This window comes from Gavialis gangeticus, unplaced genomic scaffold (genome assembly GCF_001723915.1).
Source record: "Gavialis gangeticus isolate Ggan-Ray unplaced genomic scaffold, GavGan_comp1, whole genome shotgun sequence".
Taxonomy (NCBI): Eukaryota; Metazoa; Chordata; order Crocodylia; family Gavialidae; genus Gavialis; species Gavialis gangeticus.
The window spans coordinates 129,345,549-129,358,335 of NW_017729024.1; the positions used below are offsets into that span (position 1 = coordinate 129,345,549).

The 12,787-nt window shown below is 40.7% G+C and overlaps 1 protein-coding gene across 5 annotated transcripts in view; it reads left to right on the forward strand.

Annotated features, from left to right (window-relative positions):
• The window catches only part of IQGAP2 (IQ motif containing GTPase activating protein 2), a 272,642-nt gene that overhangs the window by 185,861 nt on the left and 73,994 nt on the right, over positions 1–12,787 (forward strand). For 3 of the 5 annotated variants that reach the window (XM_019517713.1, XM_019517714.1, XM_019517715.1), the window contains 4 exons: positions 2,806–2,969; positions 3,980–4,140; positions 5,722–5,846; positions 10,362–10,525. In XM_019517713.1, the coding sequence (XP_019373258.1) occupies positions 2,806–2,969; positions 3,980–4,140; positions 5,722–5,846; positions 10,362–10,525 (614 nt within the window). The remainder of the gene's footprint in view (positions 1–2,805; positions 2,970–3,979; positions 4,141–5,721; positions 5,847–10,361; positions 10,526–12,787) is intronic. The other 2 variants (XM_019517717.1, XM_019517718.1) reach the window with 1 other exon arrangement.

The window sequence follows — 12,787 nt, forward strand, 5'->3', positions numbered from 1 at the left end:
CGCATGATCAGAGGTCAGGAAAGCAGACCTTACAAGGACAGGCTGAGAGCCATGGGGCTCTTTAGCCTGGAAAAGTGCATGCTCAGGGGTGATCTGATGGCCACTTATAAGTTTATCAGGGGTGTCCACCAGTATCTGGGGGAATGTTTGTTCACCAGAGCGCCCCAAGTGTTGGTGAGGTTGAACAGTCATAAACTACAAGGCCGTTTCAGGCTAGACATAAGGAAGAATTTCTTTACTGTCCGAGCCCCCAAGGTCTGGAACAGCCTGCCATCGGAGGTGGTTCAAGCACCTGCATTGAACACCTTCAAGAGCAAATTGGATGCTTATCTTGCTGGGAACCTATGACGCCAGCTGACTTCCTGCCCTTTGGATGGGGGGCTGGGCTCTGATCTTCCGAGGTCCCTTGCAGCCTTAATGTCTATGAAATGGCCTTGTAGCATGTTCCCCTTTGCTAAAGTTTGTCTCCTAACCTTCCCGCCTAAGGTAAGATTGGGTGAGTTAAAGGAATGTACTATAGCTGAACACCATTTACTCTGGCAGGATATCTCAAGTGCCTTAGGATGCTTGCTTACCCAACTCTTTTTTTCTATCTATACCCCTGAGTCAGTGCTTCTCAACCTTATTAGACTCAAGGCACCCCTTGAGCTCTCAGTTTTTTCAACTATGGAAAAAAGTCTTTTTTCTGTTGCAAAGAGCTTGGAAAGATCACAACAGGTCAATGTTTATGATACTCTGGATTCCTAGTTGAAACCTCTGCCCATGTCCAGATGAGCATGGACGTTTTGGTTACCTGGGGACAAAAAGTAGCAGCACAAGGTGTGCTGCTGCTGCTTGTCCCCAGGGAATGTCTGTGCCACATGTGCTCTAGTGCATGGTAGATTATCCTTGGTGAGGTAGGGGAGACTGAGGCCAGCAAACTTACCTGGAGTCCTGGGGGTTGGAGAAGATGCAGTCACGGCATTGCTGCAGTTTGGAGCCTGGCCAGCAGCTAGAGCATGGCTTTGGGCCAGGCTCTGGTTTTGGACAGCCATTTGCACTGCCCCACTTTTTTTTCGCATAGTTTTGACCCCGGGATCTCCTGAGTTCAAACCCCCTCCCCCCACACTGCAGAGTAGCAGTGCAGGAAACACCAGAATGAGCAATATGTAGCACTGCACAGCCACAGTAGTCCAGATGCAGCCCCTGGGTTTGCCTTCTGAATTACGTTTGCATATCTACCAGTGCTAGCATTGTATGGCACCCTTGAAATTATCTTACGACACCCTGGTTGAGCATCACTGTCCTACACCAAGCAGACTTTACAGCCTTCCCCCTTTGGGATTTTAGCCTCGTCTTACATATATTTAAAAAAACCCATAAGGCTGAAATGATTTGTGTATAATTTCCTTGGGTGCTGTCTAGAGCAGTGAAGCTCAGCCATAGTGTTGCAGCACCTTGATGTGCTTTGAAATCCTTTCAGGGGTACCACGGGGTGACATGCAATGTTATCACTTCTAGGTGTGCAACTATAATTCACAAGATAAGCCCAAAGATTTCAAATAGGACCCCATAGTGTAACAAACATTCTGGCCTGTTGTGGTGTTTTTGTATTCTTTTCAATAGAAGAATTATTTTATTTTCTGTAGTCAAAATACAAGTGAAAGCTAAGGGGTGGCATTTTCCAGGGACGCCTTGAGTTTGAGGGGTGCCTTGAATTTAAAACTGAGAATCACTGATCAGAGAATTTTCTTCAAGATGGTATCAAGTAGGTTTGTGATGACTGCTTCTCTTGTAGCGCTGTCTCTGGTGCCAATAGGATGAAGTTGTAGTAAGTACAATTTCTTTGGCCTGCAAAATGTAAAAGCTAGTGTTCCTGAGCGTCTTCTGTTTTGATTATCTAGATGTGTATTTGTACCCATGAGGCATGTTACGTGGGAGGTGAATTCTGAGCTACCCACAAGGATACTATCCCTGTAGTGGTGCAGAGGATGCAAATTATAATTTAATGTCATTCTAATAGTTTTTCTTGCTTTACATATTGAAGGAATTTGGGGTAGAAATGAAGGTTTAGTTTCAGGTAGTGACACTTAAGTGGCTGAAGCCTAGTCCTAATTCAGACTTACTCAGGAAAAAGGGAGTTGGAGGGTAAGGGAAAATAGGAAAAAAGTGGCAAAAATGCAGCCTGCATGTCATCCCACCCTTTAAGCATAGCTGTTAAAAGTCTAGAAGCATGAGAGCAGCCTGGCAAATAGTTTTCCTTTTGGTCGTATTGGTACTAAAAGGGTAATTTGTCTGTGCTAGCTGACTTGGTTTTTAACTAGAATCGACAGTAGGTGGACTTGGAGGGGAGATGGATGTGATCATCAGAAGATGATGATGGATGCAACAGAAATAAGAGAGAAGGAAATGCCATATAGGAACAAAGTAAAGTTGGATATTTAAGTTGATGCTTCAAGTGTCACTTAATTGTTCAATAAATGCCATTAGATCCCTGTCCTTACCAGGGCTTGTGAGGGCAGACTTCAAGATAAGGAGGTCAGCATAATTTAACTTGTAGAAGCTGACTTCAGGAGTTTGTCAAGGACTTGATATATCCAGTTTGGATAGCAATTACTTTTTGGAAGAATATGGATCAGTTATTCTCAATTTACTTCAGCTAAAATTTTTTCCTTAAGAAAGAGAATAAATTAAAACAAATAAATAAGTTACATCTGTAGTTTGTCTTCAGTGTGTGATGGAATTTTGGATATCCTAATTGTCTATATAATATTAAAAAACCTATGACACGCAGAAATTAATAGGGCTTTTCCTGCTATTTCCCAGAACTTATAGCAGTTGACAATATCAATACTGCGATTCGTAATTGTGAACCTAGTAAGACACTGGTTGCACTGATGAAACCGGAGGCTCAGTTACCTGTTGTGCACTCATTTGCTGCTGCTGTCTATCAGGCTGAACTGTTCAACCTTCAACAACAGAATGCTGTGGTAAGCGTGAAAAGCTTGTGCAGTTCTTTCATGTTATGTAATTAAGCCATGAAAATCACAAATACTGGTGCATGAACACACTTTTTGGTACTTGATAAATGTTAGGATAATTAAAATACCAGGCCATTTAACTGCTGTCCTGGGTATTGCATAAATATTTTCTGACAGCATGATTGTATGGGGGCAAATTAAGTGCTCCATAAGTGAAATTCAACTTGCTTTATGACGAGAGGGTTTTGGGGTTTTTTTGGCTTTTTTAAGAGGGGCAGAGGTCACCAAGTAAACCAGTCTGTGGATAGGCAAATACTTGGTGCATGTTTGCATTGCAGCCAATGGTGTGTTCCAGCCAGGACAGGTGTGAGCCATAGCCCTGATCCTGCTCACAGGCTTCAAATGTGGAAATACATGGGTGAAGATGCTTTGAAGTATATTTTGGTGGATGTTGCTGAGCATACTGGAGACCAGAGCTCTTGAGACAGGGAAGCCAGAGGGGGCCGCTCTTATGTCTTGCTGTTGTATTTCCAACTTTGCAATGTGTTAGTGGGACCAGGTGCACAGGACATGCTTGGGAATGTCCAGACTGGGGCACACCTTGGTCACCATGTAGGGATACCTTAGCGTTTTGTCCGTCCAGAGATTTTGTTTTTTCTTGACAGACTTCGGCTCCGATTTTTAAATTCTTGTTATAAGACATTCACTTTTACTTATCCTTTGAGGTCCTGCCATACATCTTTCCTTGTGTGGGAAGTATTGTACTGATATAAATGAAAGGTCACCTTTTTGTCTCCATAATTTTTAATCATTAGTTTGTTATATTTCTGATGAGTCAGCTCTTTGTCCTACACAGTCCCAACTCATTTAACACCTATAGTACAGTAAACTGATATTTCTGTAACTGAGGAATTCCTCCTTGCACTTCATTTTTAAAGCAAATCTATATGGTGCTCTGACTTGATTGTGTCAGTAACACTGGTTTACCTTCTTGGCTGAGGTGTTGTATTGTCCTACAGAATTACCTGGCACATGATGAACTGTCAATTGCTGTAGATATGTTGTCAGCTGTTGTGTTGCTAAACCAGGCCTTGGAGAACAAGGACATCCTGGCAATAAAGACTCATCTTGAATACCCATCTATTGGCTTCAATAACCTGGAGGAGGAAAACCTTCAACGGTAAAAAATACATAGTTCTTTTGTCCAAATGAAAGCAGCTTCTACAAAGGGAATATAGTGGGCATATATTCAGTTACATTTTACATCTGTAGTGATGGTGAAGCTGAAAGGTTGCTAGGTAAACTCTTGTGCAGTGTACTTATTGACAGGAGGAAACTGTTAAAGCAACTGAACTAGATTGCTCCATCTGTTGAATCATGGACAATAAAAAAAAACTCTTAAATTGTTTGAGAGGTAAAGAATATGGGGAAGGAGGGAGATATTCTCAGAAATTAAACTTGACCTGACAAGTATGTTGTTTGGCACTAGGCATCTGAACTAGTTTTCTTGAAAGCTATTGATCAGTAGTCTCTTACTGAAGTTCTGAGAGAATCTTAGAAATGGGTATTTTTGTGTAATGTAGTAGAGATCAGGAGTCCCCTAAAAACAGGTTGTCCTCTGCCTCCTTTCTGTGAGCCATACTATTGAGAGAGAATGAAATGCTGCTTTCTGCCTCATGGCCAGGGCTGCCATTACATGTTGCCTCGCAACTGTTAAACTGCTGCTTGTAGTTGTTATGCAGCAGATTGGGTATGCCAATCTCTCAGCTTCTATTTCCTTGCTAGCCTTTAGGAGGAGTGGTGTGGAGTCCTTACTGGCAGCCCATGAGCCAGCCCTCCACATAGAACTGCTGCCTTTCAGGGTCAGGGGTAGGAGAGAACATCTCAGTATGGCCAAAAATGAGACCAATTCATGTGAAGTCATGACAGAAACAAGCCTTGGTTTTGTTCTCCCATTTTTAAGGCTCTGAATAAGAGAGAAGAAACTTGTAAATGGATGCAGAGTGGAAGAATGAGACTCGTAGGTAGGGCCCCAAATAAGAGGGTCATCTAGAAATGGCCCTGGCAAGAGTTAGAGGGGTTAGTCTTGGTAGAATACCTATCTCTGGCAATTGCTTTCTCTTTACCTTCAGTCTGTGGCTGGTCAAAGTGGCATACACTTCTAATTCTAAGCTGTCTTCTGGTATTGCTGTGAACTGGTTCAGAGTCAACATCACGTAATTTCATGGTTGGATTAAGTGCTTTGGTTTGAGGAATTATGGAAATGTTTTACAGTGGTTAGCTGCAACTTAACCACTTTTTTAGATCATTTAAAAACAAAAAAAAGGATGTATGGGGGCGGGGAGGGAGGGAGAAGAGTCATCGTACCCGATATGAAATGCACTTCACCATAGGCTACAATTAAGTTCTTTGAAATATTAAGATATTTCAGTTGATATTAAAATCAGTATTTCCTTGGCTACATCTCTTTTGGAATGCAGATATACATGTTAATGAGGTGCAGTTCATAACTATATGGTAGGTGTCTTGGGATGAGATGATGGAAATATTGCACAACTGAAGATGCACGTGTGGAGCTAAGGCAACTTGCATGTTTTTGCTCACATTGTGCCTGGCTGCAGATGTTTGCAATCATGTTTTTCACTTTCATGTGACTTCAGTTCATTCCATAAGAAACATTTTTAGATGTAATCAATGAAGGACAGTGCATCTAACTGACTCTTTATGGGAACTTATTGATATATTTTATATCTTCCCATAGTTATGCTGACACGTTATTGTCTATTAAGTCAGAAGCTTCATCTCAAGGACAAGATTATTTAAGTTGGAATGATATACAGAACTGCATTGACATGGTTAATATGCAAATTCAGGAAGAAAATGAAAGTAAGTAGTTCTGGTTTTTAGTTGTAGGCAGAGGTTAATGTATTTTCAAAGCATAAATTCTGTACTACACGGCCTTGGCAGGGCATTGCTTAGAGAGAAAAGAGAAGGAACGTTTACATTGCATGTTCCAACAACCCTTTTCTTTATTTCTTTGAAAATACTCTTGGTGTATCCTTTGTCATTGAAAGGTATCCCAAAATGCATTACTCCTATGACATCACAGATGCCATGGTCTGTCATAAAAACCAATATTTACCAGAATTGGGACAATAATTCTGGCATTTAGTCTCATTTAGAGATTTGACTGAGTCAGTAAGTACAAGCACAGTTTTGGGTGGGTGATACTACCTCATAAGTAGTATCCTATTTTCAAGGCATTCTATGGTAAATGTCCCTTAGATCATTGTCTAGTGGGGAAGGAAGGCATTCAGTGCACATTTGCAGTCTAGTTGTCTGTTCCCTGCTCCCTCATAAAAACAGTGTGGTTTCCTGTGCTAGTACAGCTGTGTGCTCACTATTCTTTTACCATAAGTTAGTGTTGGAAGTTGCTTCATAGCTTTTCTTTTCCAGGTTGAACAATAGCACTGTTGTCTTAATGAGGGTTCTTTAAATCAAATTTGGGGGTTTCTTGTATTTGAGCAATTGAATCCCAATACATTTGGTTCCAAAAAACATATCACAAAGTCTTGCTTCTCGTATATTTCCAGGACCATCACAGCTACCACAACACTCCAACACCACTGCAGTTTTTGTTGCTAGACATTTGTTTTTCTTTATTGCATTTTGATAGAACATCAGGAGATGCTATATCATACATGCTTGAGCCAAAGAAGCTATTAAGTAAATGGAACAATTTTCAATGACTACAGTATTTTCTCTCTTGTCATAGCATTTTTTTGCAGACTTTTTAGAACTTGCAGTGTTGCTTTAAATAAATAAGAGTTGCAGGTGCTCATTAACTCAGGGAAACTAGACCACATGTTAGCAAGAACCAAAGTTGTTAGGAAGGCACACTTCTAGGGCCACTGCCTGGAAGAGAACCGCTCTGATCAAAACTGTCTGCAGGACGTGAAAAGCCTTTTGGAACTCGATTTACTTTTTAAATAAACTCATATCCTTTGTACCCAGAAATTCCCACTCCTTGCTGGTAGTGCCCCAGGATTGCCATACAGAACCATGGTTATCTCAGCTTGGACAGTAGTCAAGGGTCTGTTACAGACCACCTTTTTAAAACATTTTTTAAAATATCTGTGGAATGTTATGTGGTCATAACTGCTCTGAAACTGTTCTAACTTTAAGGCTTAATGACATCTTAGACCTACACAACTGTGACTTGCCAATAGAGGACTGGTGAGCAGGGGTGTGACAGAAGTCTGGACTCTTCCTCTGATCTGGTGGGGAGGGGTGACGTGGCTCAGAGGTGGAGAAGAGGGAGGTGAAGGGAGCAGGAAGACTCAAAAGACTTTTTTTCTCTGATTTGATTTGGTGCTGGTTAAAGGTGCCCTAGACTGAGAATAAAATCCTGAATTTATCCATGCAGTAGGTATAACAGAGGCAAAATAGGGGCAGACCTCCACCCATGTGCCTCAGCTGTGGCCTGAAGGGAATGAAAGAGGTCCCCAGGCCATCATCCTGTTGATATTGTTCATGTGGTGACAGGGCCCAACCAGGCAAAAAAGTGTCTAGCACATGCTCTGATCCATCAGTCAGGAGAGCTTGTTCTGGCCCTGGTTCTGCTTCTTAAGTACTCTGGTGTTGGGAAGCCTCAGCCTGTTTCCCAATGTGAGAGATGAGTTTGAGCTTCCTTTGCAACGTATTTTGAAATACATGGATGATGAATTCCACATATGTTTAAGTATGGCTTTGGTAGGTGCTTGCTGTCTGTCTGGGCTATCCTTACTCTGTCTGGGCAGTACCTGGCTATGCCTTTCCTGCAGCTGCTTGTCTCTTCCCTCCCTAGCATCCTGTGAACTACACGCATTTAAATACCTTTGACAAGGTGCTACATGAGGCAGCCCTCAATAGATTTGAGGCACCCCTCAGTAAATGCCAGCTCTTACTTTTTCACTTTTTTTGTTCCTACTATAGAAAAATAATAGAGCAATTCTTCCATTGCAATCAACTCAAAAAAGGATTCTACTCTGTTGGAGCCGTGGCACTCTGGTTGAGAATCACCGGGCTAGATCACTTAATCCAGCGGCTCCTTGCTGAGTGTGGAGAAGCTGGGGGTGAACCCCTGGCAGCTCTGTGCCTTGTATGGAACCGTTGTGTGACAAGACCAGCAAGGTTTGAATTGCACTCCAGCTCATGGTGGGGTCTGTGGTGGTGGCAGCCAGAAGTCAGAAGGAGCTGCCACTGCCTGAGCTTCTTAGAAAGGTGTGAGGCAGGCTGGGGGATCTCATCTTTTATACAGGGGCTCATTGCTCCTCCCCCTGCCCCTCCCCCCAGTATTTTGAACCCTGAAGGCCAGGGAGCTATTCTCCCCTCAGCTCCCTGGAATCCCTGATCTTGCTACAATTTAATACAGTGGCTGCATGCTGAGAGTGGAGTTGCTGGGTGGCTAGAGCCATGGTCTTCCCTGCACTAGTTGAGACCCTGTCAGCTCTGCTCAGTGTAGAGCCTCTGGATAATGAAGCCATGGAGCTGTGGGAAACACACTTCCCTGAGCTCTATGATGTTATTACAGTTAGGCCCCTGCCACACACAATGCTTAAGACATGATTAAACAGTTAATCGCATCCTAAATTGTAATCCAGCCACACATTAAAACAGTTGACGGGTGCCGTAAAACAAGGAATAAGCCAAAGTTATTCCACAACAAATGTGTAATAACTTTGTGGCTGGTTCCTGTGATGCCATTAAACATGTGGCCAGATGTGCCCCAAGGCTGGAATCCTGAAGCTGATCTAAGCTCCCAGCCTTGGGTGTGCATGGTACACCCCTGTGCCTGGGAGCCCTGTCAGGCTGTGGCTGGGAGATGGCTCCGGCAGTAAGGAGTGATGGGATCTGATGTTCAATGCCACAGTTATGTCCTCTGGCATGAACATGTGGCAGGGTGGGAAGTGCAGTTTTGTGGATTGCACATCGGATCCCATTTTGCTTTTACCTGTGTGTCTGCCAGGGACCTTAAGCTGCTCAAAGTGACTGCACTTGGTGTGGAGGGAAGAGAAGAATAGAGGTTTGGAGGGTGGAAATGGGTAGAGAGGCTGGAAGCTGCACATTCTGGGAATCTGGAAGACTGCAAATTAAGCTGCTATTATTATTATTATTATTATTATTATTATTATTATTATCATTATTATTATTATAATATCCCTGGAGCTGTCCTAACAATGACCTGGGTAAGACTGATCAAAGCTAACCTTCACTTCAATTGGCTTATCTTTAAAATGTTTAGAAGGTACTTAGTATGGGTTATAACACCCTTCAGTGGGTAAATGCTCCCATTTTAAGTGCCTTTATAATAGTTTAAATACAACTATAACACTCCTCCTAGCCCCCTAAGAGTTAAGCCCTTGTGAGGTCATAGGACTGTGACCTCGCCAGTTAAGTGAATGTATATACATTTGAGGAAAAAAATCAACAGATCCCAGGCAGCCATCAACTGGAATGCACTCTGTCACAGGTGATGGCAAACTGGAGGGATCCATGGTTTTTATTTGCAAGACTGGTATAGCAAAATCCTATGAAAATCACTCGATACCATGCTTCAGCGCTTCTTTTTTAAAACAAAAATGAGGGTCAAAACTTAATTGCAGCTCTTTAAAACTATGTGCCTTTGAGACCTGCTGGACACCCTGTTTTCTCACTGTCTTCACTGGGAGTTATAGCTGCTCGGCAGTTCTGAGATTCAGGGTGTTTTGTTTTTTTTTTAGGCCACCGAGTTAGAGAAACCTAACCTGAATATACTCGGGGAGAATTAGGTGAAATAGAGGTAGAGATAGTGTTTGAAGATACTGTTTATATATATATATATAAAAAAACAGTATCTTCAAACACTGTCTCTATCTCTATTTCACCTAATTCTCCCTGAGTATATTCAGGTTAGGTTTCTCTAACTCGGTGGCCTGAAATGTAATATCTACATGTATATGCTTGTTTGAGAAAATGAATGTGCTGAAAACTATTTTGAATAGTCTAATATAAAAAATTCTGAGAGTCCTTTTAGGGCAGGTATTTATTCTGGAATTGGATTTTTTTTCTTATCTTCTTTCTTACTTTTGAATAATGTTTTTGGTCACCCTGTTCTGGAACAAAATGAAAGAAGTCTTCTTTTATCCTTTTTTTGAGAGAAATAAATCTGATATCTTAAAATAAGTTAGATTTAGTTAAACACTTAGTTGTGGGAGCAGGAAAAAATCCTTGCTTACTATTTGTTGCTTGTTGTCTGTTTGAGAGAACTTAAGTTAAAATTACCATACTGGGGTTTAAACCTCTTTATGGCACCAGTCTTTTTGATTGAACTTGGTGTGAGATTTAGTGCATTTTTAAATACTAACATGTTCCCTTTCTTAGGAATTGTTGCAATTGGCCACATTAATGAAGCTATTGATCAGGGGGATCCTGAGAAAACTGTAGAAACATTGCTGCTGCCTACAGCCAAACTGCAAGATGTGAAACCAACAAATGCGAGGCATTATCAGGATGTGCTTTACCATGCCAAAGCACAGAAATGCAAGGTAAGGTATCAGGGAACTAGCTACTGTTTGTCACATTTATTAAATGCCAGATCTTTCTACCAGGGTTTTTAGTTTCTACCTGAATGCACTCTTCTCGTGGCATCTGCAGTGCTTATGGTGTTTGACTTTACTGTGCCCATTGCAGTTGCATCCAAGTGGTAAGTAACTTTAATTTTGCAGAACTTTTTATTGCATATAGGAGCCTGGGAGAATACTTAAATTTGTACAGGCTTATCTGTGTTCACTGATTCGTTTCTTCACTGATAATAACTTGCCACGCTTACTTAAAGAATTGCTGAACTTTGTTTTTGTGTCAAGACTGCACTGAAGCAGTTGATTTATTGGATCTGGTCCCTTGTAAAGATTAGGGGCAGATGGATATTTTATAACTAGAAGACGGGTTGAGCTTTTGCTGCTAGGTGGAGGGTTGAAGCACTTATAATCCTAAGGAAAGCGTGGAATTGACTTCAATGGAGGGCCATAATTTTAAGTTTGGGTTTTTATAATAACTTTAGTGCCCCCTTTTAACTCTGACATCTGCTTTAGTCATTACAGCATGCTGATTGTTTTTCTAATACGCCATTTAAGATTAAACCAACTCAGCATGATCCCAATGTCTACTTCCTCATAGTTATTCCCTGGTTAGTATCAGTTTTAGGGAATATAAACAAAGATGGACATAACCACTTTCGTGGTGTAATTGAACACAAGATTAACTATACAGCTGTTTGCGAATTGCTTTAATGTTTAGTACTTAGACTATAAGTCTTAAAATCATAAAATAATTCTGAAGAAAAATTAAGGGAAGTTACTCATTACATTTGAAGAATATGTCTGTGTTGCTATAAATTGTCTGGTAGATCTTGCTGTATTATGGAAGCCCTTGTAAACTTACACTTGTTTGTCCAGATGGCACTTCTGATTTATAAACTTAATGGTAGTTCAGGATAGGAAATTTCAGGAAAAATTAATTTGAAGTTTAGTCAGTTTTTTAAACGGGCATCTAAACGGACAGTTTAAACAGTCTTAAAAGCCATTCTCAACTGACTAAATTTTCTAATGTGGAGAAGTTGTAAGGCTGGTACGTCTACTAGATATATGATTTAATATGTGAGATCTACAATTTTTTTTTAACAAATCAATTTATTTAACTGTCATCTTTGCCAAGCATTAATGCATCGTTAAAAGAAATGATCTGGATAAATTCTTCTGTGGAAGCATTACTAGATCTGAAGTTTCTTGAATTATTCCCCCCCAAGCATTTTTTTCAGCATATTTTTCAAATTAAAATGAAAAGTAGGTGTTTGCTTAACTAGATGCTTCTTAAAATGGCATTAGCAGTATAGGTGAACAAAAAGTATTCTTCCTTACACTCTAACCAGTGTGCAGTAAGAAATATACGCACATACCATTAATGTAGGTATTTCACGAGGTGGATGTAGTTATATTTAATAAATTTTTTTAACTTCTATAAATGTATACCCTCCATTGCTCCTGGACTGGGCCTGCGGTTGTGTCCCTTCCCCCCCTCTCCCCAACAACACCCCAAATCTGTGAGGATCAAATTGTAGTTGGTCACTAGAGAAGGGCTTATAAGAGTCTTGAATGCAGTAGGATTGCCATGTCAAACTAAATGGAAAAACATGTATGCATAGGGAAATGAGCCTCTAATACACAGTCAGACAGTAATAATGATGTGCTAGATGCCATATATGAATTTTATTAACTTTAGGTGTTATGTTGTCCTTGGAATGGTTATGTTTGTATTGTATTAAAGGCAGGCAGAACAGAAAACTATTTTACATAATTATCCACATGTTGGTCACAAACAGAAGCATTGAGTATTTCCAAAAATCATCAGATTTTACTTTAAAATATTACCAAGCTTATCTGGTTTTCTGACACTTGTGGCCTTTAGTGTTTACACTTGGGATTCTCTTCTAAAGTGAAAGCTGAGTCTCACTTTAATCCACCAAACTGTAAGACTTTTTGATAATATTGCAAGAGTTGGCAAAACTATATTTTAAGTAGTCTGTACACAAAGATTGGAAACAAGTAATTTTTCTTTCAGGAAGGTACTTTTGAATACAGGCTGCTTTTTCATTAAAGACTATCCATAAGTACTTCATTTATCATTAAGTGTCTCATCACTGTTTAAAAACAAAAACCCCTCAAACCCCAAAATGTTTGCATGCACACGTACGTGTGTGTGTGTGTGTGTGTGTGTGTGTGTGTGTGTGTGTGTGTGTGTGTGTGTGTGTG